Genomic DNA, 25,371 nt, shown 5'->3' with positions numbered 1-25,371 from the left:
ACTGCCCAAGGTGTGGCTGCTGAAGGGCTTTAATAAATACCCACTTTATTCTCTGACTCTTGTCTAGCCTGTGCTTTAGGTAGCCACTCCAAGGCATCCCCTTCAGCCACTGAAGATGGCTGTGGAGCAGCCTGTCGGCAGGGAAGGGCAGGCACACCCTGAACTCAGACGTGGTGCTGACCACCACAGGGACTCTAACTCAGCTTCAAGTGAGGGCTGCTCCCACACAGCAGTGGGGTGGTGTGACAAGCTGACATAGTGCAAAGCAGATCTGGAAATTACAGTCACAGCAACTGCTGGTAGTGTTACAAACACCACTCATCCTGACAAGGGACTTGGGCAGACCTGACTTCTTCAGGCCCTGCATCTCCACATGGAGCCACGACAGTTTAAAGTTTCAAATTCATGTTCTGAACCTGGTTTTTATTTCTGTCCTGGAATGTTACAACCAGTAGCTATAGACACTGTAAATTATTACAGCTGACATACACACATTCTCTTGTGTATATGTTTTATGTTTCCCCTACATCTAATCTCTAAGGGCAGTGACACAAAAAAAGCCTCTTTAGGGGCTTTTTTTCCTGTTAGTTTTAAGTACTGTAACTGGTAGGAAGCATTCTTTCACCTTTTACTTGGATCACCTAACATAGACAGAAACAATTTTATATTCCATGTGGTAGTATTTAAGGAAACACAGCCAGAAGCAGCAACGTCTGAGATTCACTAATCACTGTTACAATTTTTTAAGAAGCTCCTGACTCATCTATTGCAGTTTACTTCTACTGCATCCCATTAAAAATAGCTTTCAAAATATCACCCTGAACACCACAGTGATGCAAAAAAGAACCCCAGAAAGGATAGAAGAGGTGATAAAAGGCAAGATCCCAGGTACAGCAGAGCCACAGGGAAAGAAAAGAAAACAAGACACATTTTTGAGGGATGCTACAGAGCCCTCAGCAAGATACATTGCTTCAAGTAAGAGTTTCACAAGCACTGAAGTTCTATGGTTTGGGGCACAAGTCAGCAGGAAATGGCAGTCCTGGGCTGCCTGTCCCAGCACAAAAGTCAGGAAGGAAGGATACCTTTGTAAAAGCTCCCAGTCCTCCAGTGACTGACTTGGGGCTTTGCACCTTGGAATGACTCCCAATGGGACAAAGGGGTGGCATGGTGGCAAAAAGAGACTCCTCCTGCTGCAAATAAAAACACATGGTGCAAAAATCAGTGATAGGTCCAATAAGAGAAATAAAGCAAGTCACTGATAATAAAGGGCAGCATGGACCATCTGGACAGACCAAATTACCCATGCAAATAGGACATTTCCAAAAATCAGTCAACAATTGAGTAAAAGGAGTCCAACTTTCTTAATATAACCCACAAAACAAATTTTAGATGGAAAGTTACATCTCCAACAGCAGTAACTGTATCTTACTATGTCATACACAGGCAAAAATATTGACTGATGTTCTCTGATTTTTGGATTTTTTCTCAATTTTTTATATGAATGTATTTCACTTAAAATTCAAATAGGCTGAGGGGGCATCTTATCAGTGCACACAAATACCTGCTAGGAAGGTGCAATAAAGGTCAAGCCAGACCACACTCAACAGTATCCCATGCAAGGAGAGTCAATGGGCACAGATTTAAATACAGGAAATGAAGATAACCCTGTTGTTGATGGTGACCAAACAGAGTAACAGGTTGGTCAGAGAGGCTGGGGACTCTTCAGCCTTGAAGATACTCAAAACCCAACTGGACACATTCCTAAGGAACCTACTCTATTTGACTCTGCTTTGAGTTGGAGTGGTTGATCTCCAGAGGTCTCTGCCAACCTCAATCATTTTGTGATTCCATACACAATCTCTGAGAGAAGACAGTTTCTTCTAAGAACAAACAAATTATGGAGGGGAAAATTCTTCTCCCAGAGGAGTTCATGCTCTCCTCTAACTGGAATGATGCAGCAGCACACAATCCTTCCAGACAGAAACAACAAACATTAGGTAAAAAACATTTTGTCATCTGCACTTGGCATTTCTGGGTCTGAGGCCAGCAGAGAAGACAAGAGCATTTAAGGGAGTTTGTTACAGTGCAACTGCTCTCTTTTACAATCAATGTAAACCCTAAAGCCATGGTTTTACAATCACTTGGCCCCTCCTTGGGTTGGATCATGAGCAGAAATCAGGCCCTGCAACTCCTGGCATCTTCCTGGTACTGACACACGTTAGTCAAACATTAGTTTGGGTTGGGTGTCTGCTCTGGGTCACCACACAGCTGCACAGCTGCTGGCAAATGGGAGGTGTGAAAACAATGCTAGAGGCACAACCTGTCCTCTCCACAGCAGCTACAGAAATGAGACTGGCCACAGAAATACAGCCTGAAGTCATTAAAATAAATACAGACAAGCAGCACACAGTGAAGAGATGAAAAGTGGTGAGTTATGCACAACCTGTAATATCCCACTGAACTATCAGGCACACTCTTCTCTTTAAAGAAACCCTAAAATTACAGCTTATCCACCAACCAGAAGATATAAATCAAATAACATTTCCATTTACAGAAGTATGACTTCTATGGGTTTTTAAAAATATCTTCAGTTTTTAACATTGCCCTGGAAATACAGAATTCAGCTGTTACTAAAAACGTGTGCCTACTTTAACTCATTAAACTTTTCAGAAAAAACTGTCCCAAATCAGTAAAAAATAAAGAATAATGAACTATTTTCAACATAGTAAAGTGAAATCCATCTGAGCACACAGGTTTTTTAAATCTGCCAGCTGCACACCTGACACTGGAAATGCCACTCCAAAAGAACTGCTTCAGACAAGTCTGCTACACCTTTTCCCCAGCAGACACAGGAAGCATCTCAAGTCCAAATGTGAAATGATTTATTCCCTGCAGGCTGACTGGCAAGCCTTCCCCCAGCATATCCTGCTCTAATACCAAGGCTTGGAGACAGGGAATGCTCCTGTTTCCAGCAGCACACCCACCAGCTGCTTTCAGAGCCCTGCTGACGCCACTTCCCTGCCAGAAATATCATCCCTAACACAAGATGAGGGGAAGATTTTATGTGAGACAGTTCAGCTCTGTACCTTTTGGGCTTTGCAGATCAGAAGCATTTATTGCTGTTTGTTTACACATCCAAATGTTACTCCACTGTTTACACAAACATTTTTCTAAATCCAGGCAGTTGTAAAACCACTACATGAGTTATTTTCAGGCTGCTTGAAACAGCTGCTGTTCAAAAATAATGAACAGAGTGAAGGTTTTGAGGTAGGCATCTCTGGTTTAATCATGCTCTGTGACTAACAAAGTGAAGAAGATCAAAGGCAGCTACAGGAGAGCTTTCTTTGAAAGATAAAATGTTTGGGGAACTGTGCCCACCATGGATCTCCTTGCAGAGAAGTAGAAGTGGCTTTAACAGCTATGCAGGCAAGCCTAGTTAGAGCTGCATGAAGTGACACTATCATCTTGTATAACCACCATGCTCTCCTGTGGCTCCATCTGTTACACAGTAAACCTTCACAGGAAATGACAATCCAAGAACTTGCCTGAAGTTCAGAATTTTTAATGCTAAAAAGTCCCATTTAATAGAAAGCTGGACTTTAAAAGGGAAGTACACACCTAATGAGAACATTACCTTGACAGCTGAGGTGCCAAAACTGCTCCCATGGGTCTTTGACACAGGAGATCCAGTCCCGTGAGAGGCCTGACAGACACTGCTCAGTTTGCTGGTCGGGCTCCCTGCACAGCAGGAAATAAAGCAGATGCTGGGTGAGGGCTGGGAGCAGGGACACTGCACACATGAAACCTCTTCTAGCAAGGAACAGGAATTTCATTTCATCTGCAATCTGCATCAGGTACATCAGCAGGAACCAACACGGGCACAAAACAGATCCACCACGGAATTCCACACGCAGGAACCACGGCCCAGAGAAGGAGCTCTCCACCCACTGCTCTGTGTGCTGCAAGCAGAGGGTCAGGAACCCTCCTGGCTGCTGAGGATATCAGCAACAGGTGCAACTGTGAAACTGGGACAGGAGCAAAGTCCTCTGCTGCCCAGAAGCCCCTGAACCCACACTAGCCTTGGACACTGGCATGGAGGAAGGCCTGGAGAGGGAAGGAAAAAAACACCACAAAAGGAGGGAGACAAAGTAAGGAGTAACAAGAGCAAAGGCCAGAGTGAGGAAGGTAAAGGAAGAAACAGAAACAAGGAATGAAGGCATAGAGTCCTCTGTGGCAGATGCTCTTGCAAAATTATCAGACTGACAGATGTGCCACAGCACTCTCCTGGCCCCAAGATGGGTGGGGGTCCAGGGGTGAACTTATCCTGCATTATCAGCACGTGCACAAGACTGCCCCTCAGCAGCCCTGTCACTGTTGCTGTTGGGCTGGCTTGGCAGTTTTGTTTGTTCAAGAGACACCACAGGCACGGACTACACACATGAAAGCAAAAACCAGTGTCTCATACAGTGGTACTATAATCCACACTTGAGTTTAGAAGTAAATGAGCAGCCACTTCTGAGAATAAGGGCTCTGGGAAGGCTGGCTTTCACAGAGAATGAAGATCTCACCCCTTTTGTTAAATACAGTCTGCAGCCTTATCAAAAGTGCCCCAGTGACTTTTTCTGTAATGCACATTATGCTCAATACAGCCTGGCTGCTGTTGCCAAGTCAGTTCCACAGACCCTCCTGGGCCCCCTCACACAGGGTCTGCTGATGAGCATCCCACAACAAAGCTGTTTGGGGAGGGCAGGGTACCAATTTTCTGCCCTGCCACTGCTGTGATCTGACCTGTGCAGGATACAGGGGAGGCACAGCAGTGCAGGGAGGGAGAGGCAGCAAGCAGTCCCTGCCAGGCCACTCTGTACATCTCCCCTGTGGTGGGAAACTGCAGCTTTAACAACAGCTGCACCAACATTGTACATCCCAACAATCTGGTGCATCTGCACATCCTATCCGCCAGGTACAAACCTCTATTAGAACCCAAAAGTTATCCAAACCATGATGAACCACTTAGACAGAGGAGACAGTCAGGCTGGAGGTGAAGAAACAGAAAAAAAGAGGCAGAAATCCCCCAACCAATTAAAAAAAAAAACAATTAATCAAACCCTATGGTGAAACAGCATCAGTGTTACCAAGAAAGCCCAAAACATACTTAAAAAACTTCAGATACAGCCACACAATTCCTACTAGTTACCCTACCAATTCCCTCTGTGATGAAGTTAAAATAAATGTGACAGCTGTGTTCCCTCAGGTAAAGGGAGGAAGAAGCATCAGTAAAAAGAATTTTTGTGTTTTCCAGCCATGGAAATGGTTTGTGTTTCATGGATGCTGAACTCCCTCCCTTGGCCCTGGGCACCCTGCTGAGATGCTGGGATACACACACAAACAAGTGTGTTTTAAAACAAGACAGCAGTTCTTGGCCATTTATCACAACAAATAAATGACTTCTGAGGGCCTTTCCTCCACCCCAACACAAACATTACTGCCTGACTCCTGTATCCATCACCTGTGTCCTGCAGTTCAGGCCTCCCTGTGAACCCAGGCTTATTTCACTACTGAAGGAATCCAGTTAAGAGGAATCCAAACCAGCTGGATTGGACCAGGCAGAAGCTGAGAGCAGTAACAAAATCCAGCACGGCTGTTCTGGTAAGCAGGATCTCTGCATTTTAACACATCCACTGTGCCCCACACTGTGACCTAAGCCTGACCTGCCAGCCACTGCAGCCTCTCCATGCTCTTTGCCACACCCACACCAGCACTGTCACCAGTGCACTCTTTCTGTCCAAAGCTGTGCACCACGGTCTGCATCACACCCTTCCCTTTTCACCTGAAAAGAACAGGCTCTCTTTGAAGAGGTGTCTGTGAGTTGAGTTTGGCTTCACACTGTGCTGTTTCCTACAGGAAGCAATGCTCAAGCCTTAGACACCCTCAGCCAGGCACACAGGCCAGCTGTGCAAACCAACACCTTCCCCTTTCTCTGCTGAGCACTGCTCCACCTCCACGAGCTCAAACGTTGCAGTGGCACTGATCATTCTGAAGGGAGAACAAACCTGACCACTGCCCTCTGTGGTCACACTACACACCTGTGCTTGTGGCTGCTGCTCCAACCGTCTGTCCAGGCTTGTCCACAATAAGATAGGGGTTATTGAGGACTGAGCTGGCAGAGCCTTGCTTCATGTGCACCGGAGTGGACGTTGGGGTACGAGGTAGCGGAGATGGACTAGGGGTCGATATTGGAGAACCTTGAGAAAAAAAGTCCAATGCTTCTAGCTTGTAAATGTTGTCAGAACATAAAAACATGGCAACAGTAGTACTTTTGAAATGGCTTAGAAAAGGAGAGTTTTTTGAAGATGCATTTCCCGACCTGAGTGAGGTCACAGGACTTGGAGAAGGAAAGAGACAGAAGGAAAAGGCACATAAAGCACTATGGCTCATAGCTACCCTGGACATGCTCTGCCTACCAGGACAAGCAGGGCTCAAAGGCAACTTGAGAAGCCATCTGGTCCACCCCTAAATCCTGGGGGCTATTACCTACATCATCATTCCCACTGCCAAGACCAAGGAGATGGAGAAAGGGAGCTGAGCTGCCTTGCCCTTCTGCAGCCCAAGGTACAGGCACTGAAGAGTGGGAACCAAGGAGTTCCCCTAAAAAGGCTGTGTGGAACAGCCTCAGGCAGCAGGAACACTCAGGGCCCTTCAGTGCTCTCACTACAGCAGAAACCCTGGAAATCAATCTATAAAATGGGGAGCTTCTGGGTAACATGGCCAGGACAGAGAGAAACTAGAGAAGAAAAAAGCTGCATGAAGAGGCAAACAAGAAATTCAGAGGCAAGGAAGTGATCAGAGAAAAGAGACAGCAGCAAACACCAAGTTTCCCCTACCTTTTAACCTACTTTCTTGGCAGTTAACAGAACATAAATGGTCATCAAATAAAACAAATCCCCATGTCTTATAAACTGCTCTGAAATCTCAAAGGGGTAATCCTTCTCAGCAGACAGCAGAACTTTAGAAAAATGCTTAGCAGGGAAACATTCAAATAGCAAACACCAACAAAGAATAGTCCAAGGACTTTAGGAAAGATAGGACGGCCCCCTAATTCCTGGTTTCTAGGAAGCTTTGGAAAAAGATCAAGAGAAGAGCTTAAAAGAGAGAATAAAGCACTTGGCATAGGTTAAAGTGTAAATTAACCTGAGTAATGTTTTAAGATGTCAAGGAACAATATTGACATTTAACTTAAAAAAACAAAACAAAACAAAACCAAAACAAAATAACAAACCAGACACACTTTAAGAAAATTATGTGCAAGCAGATCACCAGAAATCACACATACTGATAGCTGGTGCTTCATCCTCTCTACCCTGAACACCAGAAAATGAAGAGCTGCAACAGGTCACCTTGCAGCTTCTCAGCATGTGCCATGGTGAGCTGTACATTAACACTTTCTGATGTAAAACATCATCCAGTGACTGGCATCACACCCAGGCAGGGAAGGGACCACCAGTGAAATAAGCAAAGCAGCACTTTGGCCACGTTTGGTTCAGAAGCTGTCACACTGCCCACTGCAGCCAGCTGGCAATTTAATCCAACACAAGATGGACTTTTGGAAGACAAAGACCAAAGCTGCTCCATCTGATGCACTATGGCAAGCACAAGAAGGTCTATTTGAGTCTACAAAGTTAAAACTAATTATTTGCCCAGTAATCAAAGAAAAAATTCTTCTTCATCCATGCCAGCTGTATGAAAGCAATGGGGAGAAGAATGGACTTTTCCCACATACAAAATATTCCACATGGAAGATGTGTATTGGCCTGGGCTTTTCTGTGGGTAGCAGTCCATTTCAAGACTACCTATTTCACACTTAAAAGTGTTCAAGAATAGGGAGAGAACAGCTCTCATCCTCCTTTTCATCTTTTGTGAACCATTTCACACCTGTACTTTTTTTCATTGAGCATTAAGAAGTGCTTAGCTCCTTCTTCTAGAGTTTCCTACTGTCTGATGCTCAAAGACTGGCAGAAAATCAAAGGAAGGACACAGAACAAGTCCAACTGGTTCACTCTGGTGTTTCCCAGGGGGAGGCACTCTGGTAAGCAAACTAACATTCACCTGATACAATCTTGCAACTCATGGTGATGGGCTGGAAGGATTTTCCTGGTGACTCTGCAGGGCTTGGACTCTGACCTTGAGGCACTATTTTACAGCTAGCTGCAATGGGTTGAAAGGCTGAATTTCCATGAGAGCCAAAGGCAACTTTCTGTGTGGCTAACTTGGTGGGAGTCCGTTCTATGGCGGATGGCAGGGAATAAAAGGCGGCATGTCTTTCGGTGTCAGCACTCCCAGAGAATCCTGATCAAAACAGGGAAAAGAACAGAAATACTGCTTAGGCTGACACATCTGATTCCTCACTGTGCTCCCCTACACAAGCATAACTCAGGTATGACAAACACGTTCCTGAAGGAAGGAAAAAGCAACTGGTGGGAAGCGTTGAACAGGGAGAGCGTGAGGGAGGGGATTGCTCCTGCACAGGCCTGCTGGATCTGCTGGACAAGAAGAATAAAATGATACCAGGCACAGCCTTTCCAGCTGTGGCAGATGATCAGCCACTCCTTACACATTTCCTTGGAATGCCCTTCCACTGACCAAAAGCTGCTGCTAGTCCCAAGTGTCCTTGGTTAGGGCTGCACAGGACCAAGGCTGGATCTCCTCTGCAGAGAATCTCGAAGTGCATTTTTTGGAGTAAGAGCTCAAGGAGATCAGAGACTGCCTTTTGATCTGGGCTGTGGATTCCACTTTATTTGATGTTCCAGGAGCTCAGTTAACCTGGCTTTATTTGATGTTCCAGGAGCTCAGTTAACCTGGAGCTGCTGAGAGAAGCCACTGCCCGTCAGTGTAAAAAGGAGGTAGGTTTACTTCCTTCCTGTTGGCTGTAGCACTGCTCACCTAAAGATGCTACAAATATTCCTGTTTGAATAAAAAACCTCTGTGTTTAAAATGTGGTTGTGTTTGTCCTTTTTTGGCCACAAGAAAAGACCACATTTAAACAGCAGACATCCTTCTTGCTGAGCCTGAACACCACCAGTGGCACCACAGAGCCTGCCAGGAAGTACAACCAGCATGGCACCAGCTTACAGCCACTCCCTGAACACAGCAATGTGGGAACAGATCAAGAAAACCATCAGACCATGCACCACTGTTTTGAAATTTAACGTGGCTGTGTCCAGGTTTCTCACACTAGAGTGTAACACACAGCCTTGTACCTCAGCCCAGCTAACCAAGGGTTCCAGAAAACAAAGCCAAATGCCACCAGAGAGAGGCACAGCTCTTCCTGTCTGACCCAAACTACAAATCCTGCAGTGTGCCCACGGGGCAGCACTGCCTGTTCCAGGCAATCCAAGTGATCCTAAGGCCTCAGCTGCTGCCCCCTGTAATGGATCTTGACTTTCCTGGTCTCTCATGGGAAGGGGAGAATAAGTCTCCAAGGTGCAGAGATGCCACTGTCCCTCAGACAAACACACACAACTTTTTCAGTCTCTGTTCTCCACAGGACAGTAATTACAGATACCATGGGATTTTTGCTCCCTCATAGTCACCTCATGTTAGGCACTAACATATATAACTGAACACACCACTAGACCAATTCCTTAAATGCACACACAGTCCCCAAAACATCCAGAAACCTAAAATCTCCTCTGAAAATAGTCTGCCAAAGCCAAAACTGCAAGTGCAATTCAACCACCTTTTTTCCAACTGCATCTGCTTTTCCTTATTCACTATGTTTTAGCAAAATAGAGCCTGTTCATTAAAAAACCCAAACAAAAACAAAGTCCAAAACCAAATGATCTATAACAATTTCTGAACCACACTTCAGAGCACATTAAGGAAAATATGATCTGGGGTGAGCAACAAGCAGGTGGCACCAGCAACCTTTAAGGCATAAGAGCAATTAAGAGGAGGTATCCAGCAGGGCCACAGTTCCAAGAACTTGCATTTCACCAACACCCATTTGCTTTACCTTTGTCCACAGAAGCATCTGGGCTGGAGTCCCTCAACTGTTTAATTGGTGAAGAAGCTTTGACTGGTGCTGGGATACTCAGTGGCAGTGACAAAGATGTAGGAGCATCAGAAAGGTCAGACTCTGAGGACTGGGAGAAGAGATACTCCTCACCAAGGGAATGCCTGTGTAGCTCCACATCCACTACCTTCCAAAAACAGGAGACAGGACATTAGTATTTGGTAGCTTGGCAAAGATATGAAAACCAAAAGCAACTATGATACCTTTTTATTTTAATGCCTAAAAACTTTCCCTTTGTTTCCCCCAACTCCAAAAAACATTTCCATTCATTTAAGGGACATTTCCAAAGGTCCAGCACTACCTGAGCTCTGACAAAAATCTTGCAACACTGAACCCCCACAGTAAAACAGCAAGTCTTGGTCCATAGGGAAATCTGAACTGTAAACACTGAAGGATTTTGGAGCACAGCTCTAAGAAAGGACTGCACACCCCTGTAGGGACAAGCACAAAACTGAAGCCTGCCTTTCTTGGTAAGGCCTTGAGAAACACACCACGTGATCTACTCTTCAAAAGTGCTCTTTAATAACAGTAGACATTTCACATTAATGTTTTCTCCACAAACTGAAAAGCTGAAGTAATGCAATTTAACCATAAAAATTCACTACAGTACAACAAGGGGAAAACAATATCAAGAAAACTTTAGATATTTAGCAAACTATGGGTTATTAATTTATTTATTTATTTCAAGAGTTTATTTTACATTGAAGTCCTTAATCTTGATAGATACAGAAACTTAGAATGAATTAATATACTGCAAAATTTCAACAGAATAGTTGGGTGATCCCTTGAACTTAAATTCTTTATGCATAAGCTGTGCAGCAGATCAGAATGCAAATCAGAACACTTTGTACCAAAAGCTTCACAAAGCAACAAAATGTAAAGCTCCAGTACAAGCCAGGTCCTTTCTGAAGGAAGAGCTGGAAACAGTCTCCCCTGAACCAAGGAGAAGAAATGACTGTTGTCATGAAAAGTGACAAGGTGTCATAATCCTTTCATTCAACAAGAGAGCAAAATCCACATTCTAGAAATTGTGAAATCAAATGGGTCTGACCCTGTGCTTAGTCCCATGCATCTTTTCTTTTTAAACATTTTTAAGGGAATCAAATCCATCCCACAACCCTCTGACTCACCGTTTCTGCACCAAGTGTCTGCAGGCCTGTGTAGGTCCTGTCCAGCTGGAAAAGACAATACAATATATTAGCCAGGACAAAGAACTATATTAACTAGAATTTACAATACAAATTGTGTGAAAGAAGTCTCAAACTATGTGAGTTGAGCAGCAGTGCATCCAATTTTTTGAGGCCATAAGATCAGAAATCTGTGTGCTCTGATAAGTGCCCTTCCTATCTTCTGCAAAAATAATCACCCACGACCCAAGGCCCAGACTAAAGGGGAAAGGAGCAAAAAAGTTGAAGGAAATTAGATTGTTGAGGGAATATTTCCATCTAAGAGGAGTCCTCAAGCAGTGTCCTTTTTTTATTCTTTATTCCATCAGGAATAAGGAAATATATAAAATAAGGAAATAATAATGAGAAAAACTCTTGAGTTTTCAACTGACCAGCACAAAGGCTGTGTTTACACTGCAGTTTTTGATTAAGTGAGTGTTCACACCAAGCCATCAGCTGATAAAGAGGCATAACATCCCAGAGGCACCTGTTAAGACACTGCAGAAGCAGAGAGGTGTAGGATGTGGCAGAGCTCAGGGGCACACGGGGTGCCAGGCACAGAGGGTTCAGCTCACTCTACATCCTCACAGCAGCCACAGGCTCAGAGTGAGAACAGCAGGATTTGCTGATCTGAGCTCCTGTGGGCCATGGACTGGCTCAGTTTTCTTCTGCAGGCTGAGTTTCCCTCACTGTCCATCACAGTGTCAATAACTTCTCCCCAAGTCACATCTCCCCTAATATATTTTACTCACCATCTGCATTAAATGTCCCTAAGCTGCAGGGGAATATTTTCAACCTCCTCTACTGTCTATATTTAGGGTTGTAATGAGGTACCTTATTTAGCATGAAATTCATCAATGTAGGCAGAGTTTAAATAAAATTAATGCTGCTCAAAGAAAGAGGAGACTAACCCAGCTCAGGACTTAAGTCCACTAATGCCAGGGACTACTAATTAAAAGGAAGAGGAGCAATGGCCTAGTTTTCCAGGACTGCTGGATATAGAAATCCCAAGTGCTGCAGGGGTGAGTAAGTTGGAAAAGGGAGCTCTCTTCAAAGGGAATAGGGAATCTCAGCCCTCCCTGCCCTCTCTAACAACAAAGATAATCATTAGCTGAGGTGTGCCTACTCTGAAGGAACAGAACAGACACGGCAGCCACTTTTCCAGCAGAAAGACAGACCTGAAGCACCCTGTTAGGTTAAAGCCAGCAAAAACATGATAAAAATCTCAAATTTTAGGGAAAACCAGGTAAGCACTGCTGCTCTGAGCACATTCAGCTCCAGCTGCTGCAAGGCTGGGCTCCCTCCTACTGCATCAACTCCATACAGCCAAGGTAAGAGGCTTTCCTGGACCTAGTTCAATTCTCCAGCTCAACTATTCATGTGAAAATAACCACCAGGACACTCTAACACAGACAGGCAAAAGCACATACACAAGCACAGCCTCCTCCAGATTATGCACAAGAGCTCATTTAAACACCTTTCTCAAAAGTATTTTGTTCAAGTACCTTCAAATTGTGTATGATATCAATCCTTTTGTTCTGGCTGTCCTTGAAGTGTATCTGCACTCTCACTGGGAATTCTCCCCAGCCTCTCCTGGTCAGGTGAAATGGAGGTTCTCTGGAAACAAATGGTGATTACATTTGGATGCAGAAGTGGTACAGCTTTCACCTCCCTCCTTTTCAGAAAGCCAAAGACTGTTTTTCTAGCTGACAACTAAAGCTATCATCAGGTCTGCTATTCACCACAGACAGAGTGTAATCATAGCAATGAGAATTTTATGGCTTTGGACAGCTGAAAACACACTTTAACTTTACACAAGGGGACAGGGAAAAAACCAGTAAAGCACTGTTGGATGAGACATGTGGGAAGCAAGGGTGGTATGTTTAAAAAGAAGACAAAAAAAGGGCTGTGCTATGTCAAATGAAAAATATTTGGTTAAAAAAAAACCAAGTCAGCTCACTGCAAGGTGAGCTTCCAATACAGTATTTTGCAATCACTGCCTGCTGCTCCCTATCTAGTAGCAAAAAAAGCACAGGCTTCATCTAACACCAACAGAACAACACAGGGACAACAAGGAAAAGTTAATCACTGTCATTCTCCAAGCTGAAAAAGAAGGATCTGTAACATTTACTTCTACTCCGTATTTCAGCTTGTTTTTGTAAATGCAATATGGTTTCCTCAACAGAAAAAATGCAAGAGGTTTAAGGGTGATTTTTAGTCCAGAACATTAATGCTCACTACAATGAAGGGGACTGAACACCAGGAATCTATTAACCAGATGGGATTAAAGCAGAAGACAACCAGCACTGACAACTGAGAAAGGCACAAAAAGACAGTAATCAAATGTAATTTGATATGTTACAGAAGAAATACAACAGTTTGCATTTGTCCTGCTCAGGGCTGTCCTCCCAGAAACATTACAGAGCTGTACCAACACTTCTGATCTCAGGAAAGTCTTCCTGGAGCTGCCTTTCAGTAGTTTAATTTTGCCAGAAATAAGTTCCCTTTCTGTACCTAAGCAGCCTCTCCCACACTTCTCCCTGCAGGAGGCAGCTGAACATCCTGTGGAGAATCATTTCTTTGGGAAGAGACCAACTGTTTCAAAGGCATCCTCCCTCAGTCCTGTCCAAGGAAGGATAAAAGACTGACAGGGCACTTCCAGACAGAAGCTGCCCCCAGCAGGGTCACTTGGAAAACAGGTTTGGGGGAGCACAGGGAAGCTGCCCTGTTTCTGCAGCACCAGCACCACAACACTGATGGGGAATCCTCAATGCCACTGACCCCACATGATGGAGAAATATTTTGGAGTGGGAGAGTCATATCCAAAACACACACGTAGCATTAAAAATATCGGCAAGTCAGATTTTGGAGATTCCTCTTTCTTTTCCACACTGAAATAGAGGGGTGGTAGAAAACACTTTGTTTAGCACCAGAAGCCTAACCTGAGCAGCAGACAGTGTATGTAACATGTACAGGAGAGGCACAACCCACATGAACAGCAAGAAATGCAGCAACTGAATGCTTTTTCTCAGAAGGAAATTTAAAAAAACCCAAGCCAACAAACCTGTTTGGCACATTTGCTACATAAAAAAAACCTCATTTATTTTTTACTACCATTTTGGAGTGAGCCAAGTTAAGCCAGAGGTACCAAGCCAACAAACCTGTTTGGCACATTTGCTACATAAAAAAAACCTCATTTATTTTTACTACTACTTTGGAGTAAGCCAAATTAAGCCAGAGGTTAAATACACACATGGAGTATTAAACCAGGAAAAGAAAGTTGTTAATTGGCACTGTAAGCCTGGCAAGCATGAAGACTGGAATAATTTCTTATTACCTCACTTCTACCAGGTCATTGGGTTTGTAACTGGGGTGGAGGAAGAACCAGACTTTCTTGACAAAATGATTGATGCTGGGTTCTCTCCGAGAGCCTCGGACGTACACCATCCATTTATGGGTTGACTGATCATTTTCTTCTCTCTTGTCAGGGGGAATGTACCTGGCAAAGAAATTAAATAACAAACACAAGATAAAAATCCCAAATAGACAAACACTGCAAGAAGTATTTCAGGAAAGATTAGGCAAAAAACCTGGGGATGTTAAAATGCCTGTGGGAACCCTGCCCCCTGTACATCTGCTCATTTGTCCTTACTCTGACAGTTCATCCAGGAACAGATACAGGTCCCATAATCTACTCTATATTTCTAACACATTTCCTCTGTTTTAATGCACAACTGCCATATGACATTCACCCACTTAAACGTTTGGCTCTTAATTAAGAAGACAATTTTAACATTCTACTACTGTCAAATCCCTTATCCTGTCCTATTCTGAGCTATCAGGAAGCAAAACTACACCAAAATACAACACCAACAACTGTGCTACCATAAATACAAAAAAAATGCAATTCTTCTTACAATTTTTAAGCAACTTCAGTCAATGTTCTGGGTCCAGCCCTTCAAGAAGCAATTCTGACCCTAAGTTTTGTCAGCAAATGTCTAACATATTCTGTGCAAAAACTGACTTGACTAGAGCAAGGATGGAGAGTTAAAACCTGGAATTGTCAGGTTTCCCAAATCTAATGCCTTTATTCACTGATTTCCCTGAAGATCAAAAGTTATACATATTTACCTGTCTTCTTATTCTAAATATAAACTGGATGAAATAATTTATTTAGACTATTCTGAACTTGCACAATTTTCCTCATTGTGGCTGGTGGTGTACTGCTCTCTTGGGGTTTTTCTTCTGTTTAAGAGACCCCCACGTTGTACCCATGGACATACTGAATTAGCCAACTAATTCAATCAGCCAAAACACTCAATCAGGACAACTTGCTTTTCCAAATTTTCTGGGGAAAACTTTTGACTTCCACCTGATCAAAAAAGGCTGAAAGACTTCCCTTCAGGGAAAGAGATCTTAAAACCTCTGCACATATATAAACTTATAAACAAAATAACTACTAAAACACCAGTTCCTTCCACAAAAAACCTTATGCTGAGACCAGAGGAGGGCTGCCTTGGGTACAGTGATTATTCAAAGGTAACAGCTCATATTGTGACAGCCTAGCGATTTCATTTGTCTCCTAATTGTAACTTTCTATTCAATTTAATCCTGAAATAAAGGAGCATCCCTCAGGCTCTGGATACTAACTTGGAGACGTTGCCAACCACAATCGTTTTCTTCACATAAAGTCGTGAAGTTTCATCATTTGACAGTCCGGCATTTCGTTGTCCTGGTTTTTGAGAGCTTGAAACACCCGAACTGTCCTGAGGGTAGGGGAAGAAAAAAAAGGCAAACAAAAACCCAAACATTCCTCTTAAACATCATTTTGTTTGGTGCTAGAAAAGTAAGGTGTTGTTTAAAAAAAAAACAACCAAAAACTTGCATAAATGAAAGATCAAAAAAGAATCATCCCTAAAAATACTTTAATTGTTCTCTAGGCACATGGAAGCAACTCAGGCATGTAACAATGCTATCCTCCCTGGCCAAGAACACACTGCATGGCTTAACTGAGCAGACATGGAGTGACATCCCATGGAGCTGAGCCATGATTTCAGCCCGGATTTCAAAAGCACTGCCCCTGCACTATCTGAAATAAAACCAGGCATGGCTAGAATGGCATTGTGTTGGTCACTAACCAGGAACAAAGCTCTGTCGTCCATGAGTGGGGCTGAAAATCTAAATCTTTCCCATTCCCAGCCTCTGCTGCTCTGAGGGACTCTGCTGCTGTCTCAGTGAAGAATCAAGGCTCGGTTTGAGACAGGAATTCAGCTCCAGCTGAGCAGGGAGAGCAGCCATAACCTGTCACTGCCATCCAGGTAATCCACAGATCCACAGCCATACCCTGGCATAATAAATCCAGCCACCCTGTAACACAACCCCAGCCATCAAGCAGCAGCCAGGACTCCCAGTGCAATGATCTGACCACCCAGTGTGCCAACACAAGTGGAAGTGTTGTTTTCAAGGGACTGAGAGGCTTTTCTACAACCCTGCTGGATGAAGAGTAAGGGACTGCCATCCTCAAATGACCACAGAGCAGCCCAGTGGATGCCCTCTGAGAGGTCAGTGTGGGAAGCACTGGATTCACTGAGGAACCATTCCCCCTCCTCTGCTAAGTCAGGGATGCCTCAAAGTGGAGCAAGGAGTGACAGAAGGCTGGGATGGCTCCTGCTCAACACTCCCTCAGCCTCCTCTGCACTGGTCAAAGATGCACCAATGTGCTATCCCCAAGCAATACAACTGCTCCACCCATCTATGCCCCCAGCACAGAAACAAGTTCTGTTGGTCTGGTGGTTTAAAACATGGTCCACACTCTGTTGGCTCATCTGCCTTCTGCTACAGACCCAAGGCAGAGTTCCAGCAAACTGCAGCCCTGCTGTCAAGGGTGTCACGCTGCTTAATGGAGGCAGAATCACTGCTCTTTCTGCCATGGATTAGTGCAAATTGTTCAGCTGCAGATGGCAGCCATATTCACTGAGATATACCCACCCCTGGCTGTACTCCCCTGGCAGGCCTGACCACTTACAGGAACTGAAAGGAACCTGAAGAGTTTCACCTCATTTCACACTTCACCTGCAGACACTGAGTGAGCCTCCCCAGTGGAGCTACCTGCAGCAACAGGTGAAGCATTTGTGTGGCTGCACAGTGAACCACAAAGGGAGGGACTGAATCCAGGTCAAAAATAACCCCCCAAAAAGCATGAAGGGACACTGACAGAACATATTTTTACTTGGGTCAGACTGGTTCAGTTAAGGAAATGCACAACAGCAAGCAGCACCATCAAGAGGAAAAACAATTCTCTCCTGTATGGTCCCAAGTCGTGCACCCAGGCCCCACTAACTCACTTTGCCAGGGTGAGCTAATCCTCCAGTGCTACTGTTTGCACTACAGGCTGCTGAGGAGGCCAAACCCCTCCAGTGGATCCCCTGTTCTGAGCAATGCAGTCCCCATGGGCTCCCAGAGCCAGGCAGCAGCATTACTCCTGAAAACACTGCTGGGAATGACACACATTGCTCTCCTCTGCAGGCTCTACCCTCCCGACCTGACTTCCACCACACAGCAAAGCCCAAGCTCAGGCTGTGAAGCACCTCCTTCCCCAGAGGCTGTGGCTGAGGCTGGCAGAGCTGTGCTGACCCCACGGCTCTCCCCAGGCTGCTGAGCTCCCTTTGGGCAGGACTGAGGTAAGAGGAGGTACCCACGTTACAGACACTTCAGTTGGCCTCACAGCAAAGCCAGGCTGAGGGAGTGGGAGCAAGCGGTTGGAGAGGGTAAGAAACACATCTTCAGCAAGGTGGGTGAACACATGAAGAGCTCCTGGTGCCAGCACCGAGTCCTCAGAGCACACACCTCCAACAACTTGATCACCACTCGAGTTTTACTTTACCCGGCCAGCATTTCTGCTCTGTCTCTGGTCCAGGCTGTTTGTCAGCCGCTCGTCGGCGTCCAAGTTGCCATTGTCCTTGTCCAGGAGAAAGTCATTGTGCTGAGAGAGTGAGTCGCTCTCAGAGTGGTTGGCAGAGGGAGTGTCTGAGCCCTGGTTAGCTGGAGACGAAGATCTCGAGGGAGATTCCAAGAATTTCTTGATTGAAGGGTGATTAAGAATTGTTGCGTCGCACGACCTGGTCCCCTGCAATGAAGAGGTCAGGAAGATCAGGTCACTATTCCCCCCAGGAAGATCAGGTCACTCTTCCCCCCAGGAAGATCAGGTCACTCTTCCCCCACAGCCCAGATAAAAACAAAGCTGCACCAGAAGAGAAAAAGTCAATGAATGAAGAAAGAGCAAATATTTAATCAGCTGCCCTGCAGGAAAAACAGATGCTGCAGAAGATAAAGGCTTAAAAGGGCTCTACAGAAACAGTACCCTAAATTGAATCAGTTCCTTCACACCTTTTGATCTCAGAAACACACTGCATTTTGGAAGGGAGGACTGCAGCCTACCCATCTACCCAAAATGTCCCTTTGAAAACACCCTCTTCCTGTGCAGCCACCTCCAGCCTCACCACACACAGGAAGGCCACAGCTGCCTGGCTCCTGCAGGCAAGCAGGGCAGGGAAGTGCATCAGACTCTTCAGCTTTGACACTCATTGGCAGTTTTGTCAACACCTATGAGGCAAGCTACACCCTGTCTGTACCCAGAGCTTAACAGGGGATAAGTAATAATGTGCTTAGGCATGCTTGCAAACTTTCCTGAAAACAGACATCTTAGAGCTAATCTTAGATCCTCCTAAACCTGCAAAGGGGGAGGACAGGGCAGGCAAGTGTTCAAATCTCTCAGGTTTTTATTACCATGACAAAGGCCCTTCTTTTTCTCTTGCATTTGCTTTTTACCTCTGAAGTAGAAGGAAAACATCCATCAACTCAAAACAAGTGTCCCCTGGCCACTTCTTGACCCAGACACCAGATCTCCCAGTCACTTGGGTCTGAGGATGAACCAAGGCAGCAGCACCCCTGTGCAGCAGCAGAGCACAGCCCCCCTGCAGCTCCTGCAGCCACAGCTCAAAGAGGCTCCTTCCCTGCCCAAACCACCTGCATCAGTCCAGCTGGAACAATTATTCATGGGACATGTCACAAAGGAAAACAAATCAAGAAACTGACTTGGGATTCACTTGTTGCTTTGTTTGTTTTGTTACTGGTTTTGTTTGGTTGTTTCCCTTCACAGTTTTATTTTTAATCCACATTAAGTTCCCTGATTCAGAATTCTGCCAACATGACTGAGAGGGAGGCAGACACCAGCATCACTCCAGAGCAGACCTGCCCTAGAGAGGTGGCAGCAAGAGTGGAGTTATAAACATTGTCCCACCTTGGCCTCTGAAGGACCATTCCAGAACTTCCTTTCCAATTGTCCATCACATGCACAAGCAGAGCAATTACCAGTTCTCAATTACCAGCTTGGGAGAGTTAAACTCATTTATCCAAAGGCAGGGACACACACAGAGCCTGTCCAAAAAACCCCAAAGCTCAAATCAAACACCTCTCCTTTTGTTTTACCTCTAGTCAAGTCAAATGACCAACATTTTGTCCAATAATTTGTGGGGAAACATAATGCACAATCATGAGGAATCCCAAGCCTCAAAACTCAGCAGCATTGGGTTTGAGAACTGTTTATATTTATGAGTACAGGTCAGGAACTTGCAAATCATCTTCCCAGAAGGTCTGAATTAAACTACAAAGACTCCTATTCTACCAGAAGCAGAAACAAGACAGTATTTCACTGCCTGGTGAAACACACATGCCACAATTAAAAACAGACAACAAAGAAAACTGAAATCAGCAACAATTTCAAAATTAAGGAAAAACTGAATTAACTTGTGTGCAAACCAGGACCTTCAGAAAAAAATTTAAAGTGGAATCAAAGATACAGCCATAAACTGATAAAAACTACTGGAAAACTTAATAAAGCAAGGAGGCACCCCTAAGTTTTGTGAACATCTCAAAACAATTACAGAATATATTATTTCTGTGTGTGAAAGTGTGAAAATCACTAGGGCAAAAAGCAAACACCCTGCATGGCAGAACAAGAAGAACAAGGAACAGTATAGCTCCTGCAGACACGTGATGACAATGGACAAAGGCACTTACAAAGATGAGAACTTAGGTCACATTCTTCAGCTGCCTACACAAAAATCAAAGGGGGCAGAGAGATCTCCAAGCCTCCCAAGGCTACCACAACCTTTTCAAACTCCAGTTGCTCAACTCCGGTTCAGAGAGGGAAAAACAACCTCAACCCTTTTGTTTTTATCTCACTCAAATTCCACTGAAAGGCACAATAGGAAAACCAGGAGCAGCATTGAGAGCAAGTGCTTGGAAGAGAAATTCTTATGGGACTAGAGTGAAACCCATGCTTGCAGAACCCATCTGCAGCTTCCAAAAATCACCGGAAATCAGATCAACTTGAATGGAAAAGATGGTAACAAAATGCCTACATTGGTAATGAACTACATGTCACTTGGGAGTCTGTACAATCATGAACACCCTGCAATTAGCAGTCATTAAGCACAGAGTGCTCAGAACTGGGGTTTAACTACCAGGGTTTGAGGTTTTTTAATCTTGTGAATTTTTAATCACTCTGTGATACCTCCTTGATTTATCTCCTGCTTTACTGCTGCCATCAGTCTGTTCACCAACCCATTAACAGACTGCCTGCCAGGGCAAAGGGAAGATGGCTTCACAGCACTGCCCGAGACTCAAGCAATCTCGAAATCTTTAGTCTTTTTCTTTTTTCCTCAAAAGTGCCCAAATGCATCTGTTGCCACTCTCCTCCTGAGAAATGGGAAAACATATTCCACACTTTTCACAGCTTTGCAAGGACAAACTGTGCAGTGTCTGAAAAACAAGGTGCTCTCAAGGAAAAAGTGAGGATAAAAAAAAAAAAAAAAGCAGAGTATTTCAGAAAGCAGAACCAGAGGCTGCTGAACAACTTCACAACTGCTTCCTGAAGACTCCTCTTTGCCAGGTACCTGAGGCCCAGCAGATGATGCAAAGGTCTCCTCCCACTGCCAACCCACTTGCAGTTTGTATTCCACTATTTCACTAAATCATGCCTTAACATCAAACATCAGCTGAACAGCCATTGAACTCCACACCTTCCTTTGCAAAGAGTCCCTGAAGTCTTGTTATTCCCAAAGTATTTTTACCTCTCCAGCTTTGAGGAGACCAGCAGAGGCATAATAGTTAGCCACAATGCAGGCACGCAGCTTGTCCATCATCCTCCTGGCTTCAATCAGGCGCTGCAGGAAGGAAACACAGAGTAATGGTCAGCACTGCAGCAATCTCCCACACCCCAAACACCAAGATCTTAGGTATTTGTAAGAACAAAACCTTCATACCTGATCTATAACTTCAATTTCATGTTCTTTACTCTTCATTTCGACGGCAAACTGTTCCTTTATAATGGTCTCAATCTTCTGCACAGTAACATCTCGAGCTGTAAAAGGCCACACAAGGAAAATAAAGGAGGAAGTATTTACATTTCTGTTTCTGAGGCTCCATTTGAAAAACAGAAAGATCAGAAACCACTACAGAGTGAGAAGTGAAGGGATAGTAAGTTCAGCACACACACATACAGAAAGGGAAGGATCATTTTCTTCCAAAAAAAAGTTATATTTTAACAAAAAACACATGTATCTTTAAAAGCCGGCTTATGTGGAGAGATATTTTTTCCCTTTTTAGGTCTGAGATGGCAAATAACAGAAAAAGGTAAGAAGAGGGCCAGTTTATTTACTTTGCCCCAGTAAAGCTGTAAACAGCAAAAGGAAAACTCCAGCCCCAGTAAAGCTGTAAACAGTGGAAGGAAAACTCCACGGTGGTGGCCCAGCGCTGCCACTGCGCCGGAGCGAGCTGAGCACCACGGGCACTCTCCTGCTCTCCTTGGCCAGACCCACATCCAGGAAATTTACACCACCTCACACAGCAAGAATACAGCAAACTCATATTTATACAGCCCTGGCACGAAGTGCAGCCTGCTCTGGAGTGCCCACAAGCTGTTTATTACTCACAAGGGAAACTACATATCAAAATCTGGTCTCTACCTCTTGCAAAATCCTCTTGCAGTACAGCAGACAAAAAAATGTAGCCTTTCAGCAGGAGTTTACTGACCTTGGTGGAAAGTATGCAGTTTAGGATTTCAAACTGTGCAAATGCCTTACAGCAAATTAGTGGCTAAGAATGGAATTGGCATATTATCATATTTTTCTAGGATATGTATAAATATAAGAACTATTCTTTTTGCTCTACACCTACTGCAGACTTGAATATCACCCTTCATTTAGGACACCTCCATTACATCAAGGGGTTTCAAACAAATTCTCTTTTTAGCAAATTCTAAGTCAGAACCTGGCATAGCAGGAATTACACTTCTAGAAGAAGGCCCGGAAAAGGTGCTGCAGCCTGGGTCAGTCATGGAGTGACTCCACTATAAAGCAGATCAGAAAAAGAGTCTGGTTTTCCCTGGAAAAATCTCACATTGTTTCCACATGAAACAGGAGGCAACAGCACAGAGACTTTGGCTTGAGCTTCAGAGGAAGTGTTTATCCTCCTAAAAGGTACATATCTGTTCAAAGAAGTTTCTAATATCACTGGAGAGAAGGGAAAGAAAAGCAAGTCAAAGCTTTGCTGGCATCTTCCAGATGGCACAGATAATTTTACTGTCTGATCAGGTACTACATACAACAGGAGTGAGGCAACTGATGCCTCTATATGCAACAGGGGTATCCTAAATAATTTTCCTTCTTTCCACATACATATATACACACAGACATATATATATGTGTGTGTGTATAGATATGTAGGACCAGAAATAGTTCAACCCTACATTAAAACACAATTATGGTTGAATCTGTATGAGTAAGGTAAAATTAAAACCCAGAGGGATATCATTTACCTCCAGCCATGAACACCATGATGAGGAAATTCTCATGTAAGACTATACACTAAAATAAACCTAAACACATTAAGGCATCAGAGGTATGGTTCAGAAAGGGACAGCTGCACCTCTTTCCAAGGCTGATGCCATGCCACAGCAGCATCATGATGATTCAAGCACTTTAGGATTTGTGGTTATATTACAGAGGCTTTTAAGAACACTTTATATTCATTTTTTCCCAGCTTAGTGTCAACCACAGTACCTCATTAAGATCATGTTAGTGAAATTTGTGTAGTTAAGGAATTCCAGTATTGAAAGCTGGAGACCTTCCATGAAAAGAAGAAAGAAGCCAATTTGGAGGAATTTCCTGAAAGCAAAGTTCACTTTGGCGAGGACAATTTTCCAAGGCCCTGAGACTCTGCCTGCTCATCACAAAAACCTTCTGAAAAGTTGCTTCAGAAGCAGATTAAAAGCCTGCCTACAGTCCCTGGGACAGGCCAGAACAGAGGGTGGTGGCTTCTGGCAGCCAGGCAGCTGGGAGTGGTGACATGGCCAGCTCGGACTGCCCAGCAACACACTCAGCCCAGAGCTCAGCCTCCCCACACCTGGACAGCTGTTCAGCATCCTCCAAAACGTCACCCACTAAGCCATCCTCTGTCCCTCTCCAACTGGCAGCTCCAGCTCTATTCCTGGATCTTTTTCAGAGCCCACAGCCAGCCGCAGTTTTCTCACCTCCCTGTTTGTCAGCTCTTCCCATCACGATCCTCTCTCGCTAGCTGTGCCATGCCAAAAATCACTAGCCTACTCCCTGCCCCCGGGGCAAGCAGCTCTACTCTCATTTGCCCAGAGAGACTGCAACCTGTCCCAGGCACTCTGCCAGCAGCCTGGTTCCCAAAGCAAGCAAAACCAAGCGTGCCAAATGCAAACCTACTCATCCAGCTACTTGCTCCACCACACTTCTTTATCCACCTTTCCTTCAGTCATGCTCCTCTTCCTCCTCTCTTGCACGTTTCAAAGCCCCTTCCTTCTCCCTAAATTATCTGTTCCACACTTCATCAAAGAAGCTTCTTTCTGCTTCATCTGCCAGCTCTTGCAAACATTTGTCATCTTCCAACAGCCAGTGCATCCCCTGCAGGGCTGTGCATCTCTTTTACCCCACAGGGTCATGGATTTTTTTTCTCCTCCCCATGCTGTACTGTGACCTCTATCCCCCAAAATGTAAACAACCTGCCAATCTTTCCCAGAGCAGACTTCAGCCACAGAACAAATACACAGGCTGGAGAACAACTCAGCACAGGAAGATGGACTGTAAATACTTCAGGAAGCAAGAGGAACCAAAGTGCTGGGGCCATGGACAGCTTGTGCTCCATCTCCTATCATGCACCAAAGGCTGCATCCTCATACCTTACTTCTGGTCCAGACAGCAGGAAGGGATGACTCCACATAAGATACATCTTTATTTGGCTACACAGAGGTATCAGCACCTGCCTTGCTCAACATCTGTCCTTCACCCCTAACTCCTAGCCCAGCCTCTTCCTGACTGCTTTACAGACAGCATGCACAGATACAGAATTTCCAACTCCACAGCTCCTACCTGACTGTTCAGCTGCTTTGTGCCGCTTGCTGGGATGTGTGACGGTGATGTCCTCATAGTCAGGGTCCTTCTCTGCGATCACTCTCTTGATCCCAGACATGTTCTCTACTCCACTAGCAGGAAAAATGAAAGCATTAAGCGTTCCCACAGTGACCATCGGGGCAGGCTTTAACTTCTCACCATGTGGAGAACTGTGGGCACCCTCCAAAAGAGAAGGGGCACCTCTCTAGCGGGGGCATTGATCATGGCACAGGCTCACGGCTGGAAGCTGGTTCTGCTCTGCACAGCCCAGCAGTTTAAAAGCCTCCTGCCGCCTGTGGCTCACCAGAGCGCGGGTGCCCCCAGCTCCGGCAGAGCAGCAGCGGCCGAGCCCCGTTAGCAAAGGGCTGCGGAGAGCCCGGTGAGCCGTGCTCGGGACTGCAGCCGTGGTGTGACCCCAGGGGAGCGGAGCTCTCCCCACACGACACACCGCCCGTGGCCGGGGAGTGCTGCGCACCCCAGGAGCGTGGGGCCAGCGGGGTCCCCGCTGCAGGGTCACACACCGGCTGTCCCCCGCCCGGAGCCGCTCAACCCGAGCCACGACCCTGCCCGTGAGGGGGCGGCGAGCCCCGCCGAGGCGGGGGCACCGCGGGGCGCGACCCGCGGGCGTGAGGCGCACGGAGGCCGCGGCGGGGGCGGTGTC

General features: G+C 45.2%; 1 protein-coding gene across 7 annotated transcripts in view; it reads right to left on the bottom strand.

The window, feature by feature from the left end:
- Positions 1-25,336, bottom strand: part of YEATS2 (YEATS domain containing 2) — a 48,582-nt gene extending 23,246 nt beyond the window's left edge. The window contains exons 1-14 of one of the 7 annotated variants that reach the window (XR_005629685.1): positions 25,232-25,336; positions 24,690-24,802; positions 21,561-21,658; positions 21,369-21,461; positions 18,119-18,361; positions 15,886-16,001; positions 14,573-14,734; positions 12,741-12,852; positions 11,200-11,244; positions 10,010-10,196; positions 8,104-8,343; positions 6,084-6,242; positions 3,635-3,738; positions 1,083-1,190 (exon numbers count right to left, since the gene is read on the bottom strand). Coding sequence is in view for 6 of the 7 variants with exons in the window: in XM_039727949.1 (XP_039583883.1) it covers positions 1,083-1,190; positions 3,635-3,738; positions 6,084-6,242; positions 8,104-8,343; positions 10,010-10,196; positions 11,200-11,244; positions 12,741-12,852; positions 14,573-14,734; positions 15,886-16,001; positions 18,119-18,361; positions 21,369-21,461; positions 21,561-21,658; positions 24,690-24,789 (1,767 nt within the window). In the remaining variant the exon portion in view is untranslated. The remainder of the gene's footprint in view (positions 1-1,082; positions 1,191-3,634; positions 3,739-6,083; positions 6,243-8,103; positions 8,344-10,009; positions 10,197-11,199; positions 11,245-12,740; positions 12,853-14,572; positions 14,735-15,885; positions 16,002-18,118; positions 18,362-21,368; positions 21,462-21,560; positions 21,659-24,689; positions 24,803-25,231) is intronic. The other 6 variants (XM_039727949.1, XM_039727948.1, XM_039727947.1 and 3 more) reach the window with 6 other exon arrangements.
- Positions 25,337-25,371: the final 35 nt, after the last annotated feature.

This window comes from Passer montanus, unplaced genomic scaffold (genome assembly GCF_014805655.1).
Source record: "Passer montanus isolate IOZ18808 unplaced genomic scaffold, ASM1480565v1 scaffold63, whole genome shotgun sequence".
Classification (NCBI taxonomy): Eukaryota; Metazoa; Chordata; class Aves; order Passeriformes; family Passeridae; genus Passer; species Passer montanus.
This window is presented reverse-complemented; position numbering and strand designations above follow the sequence as displayed.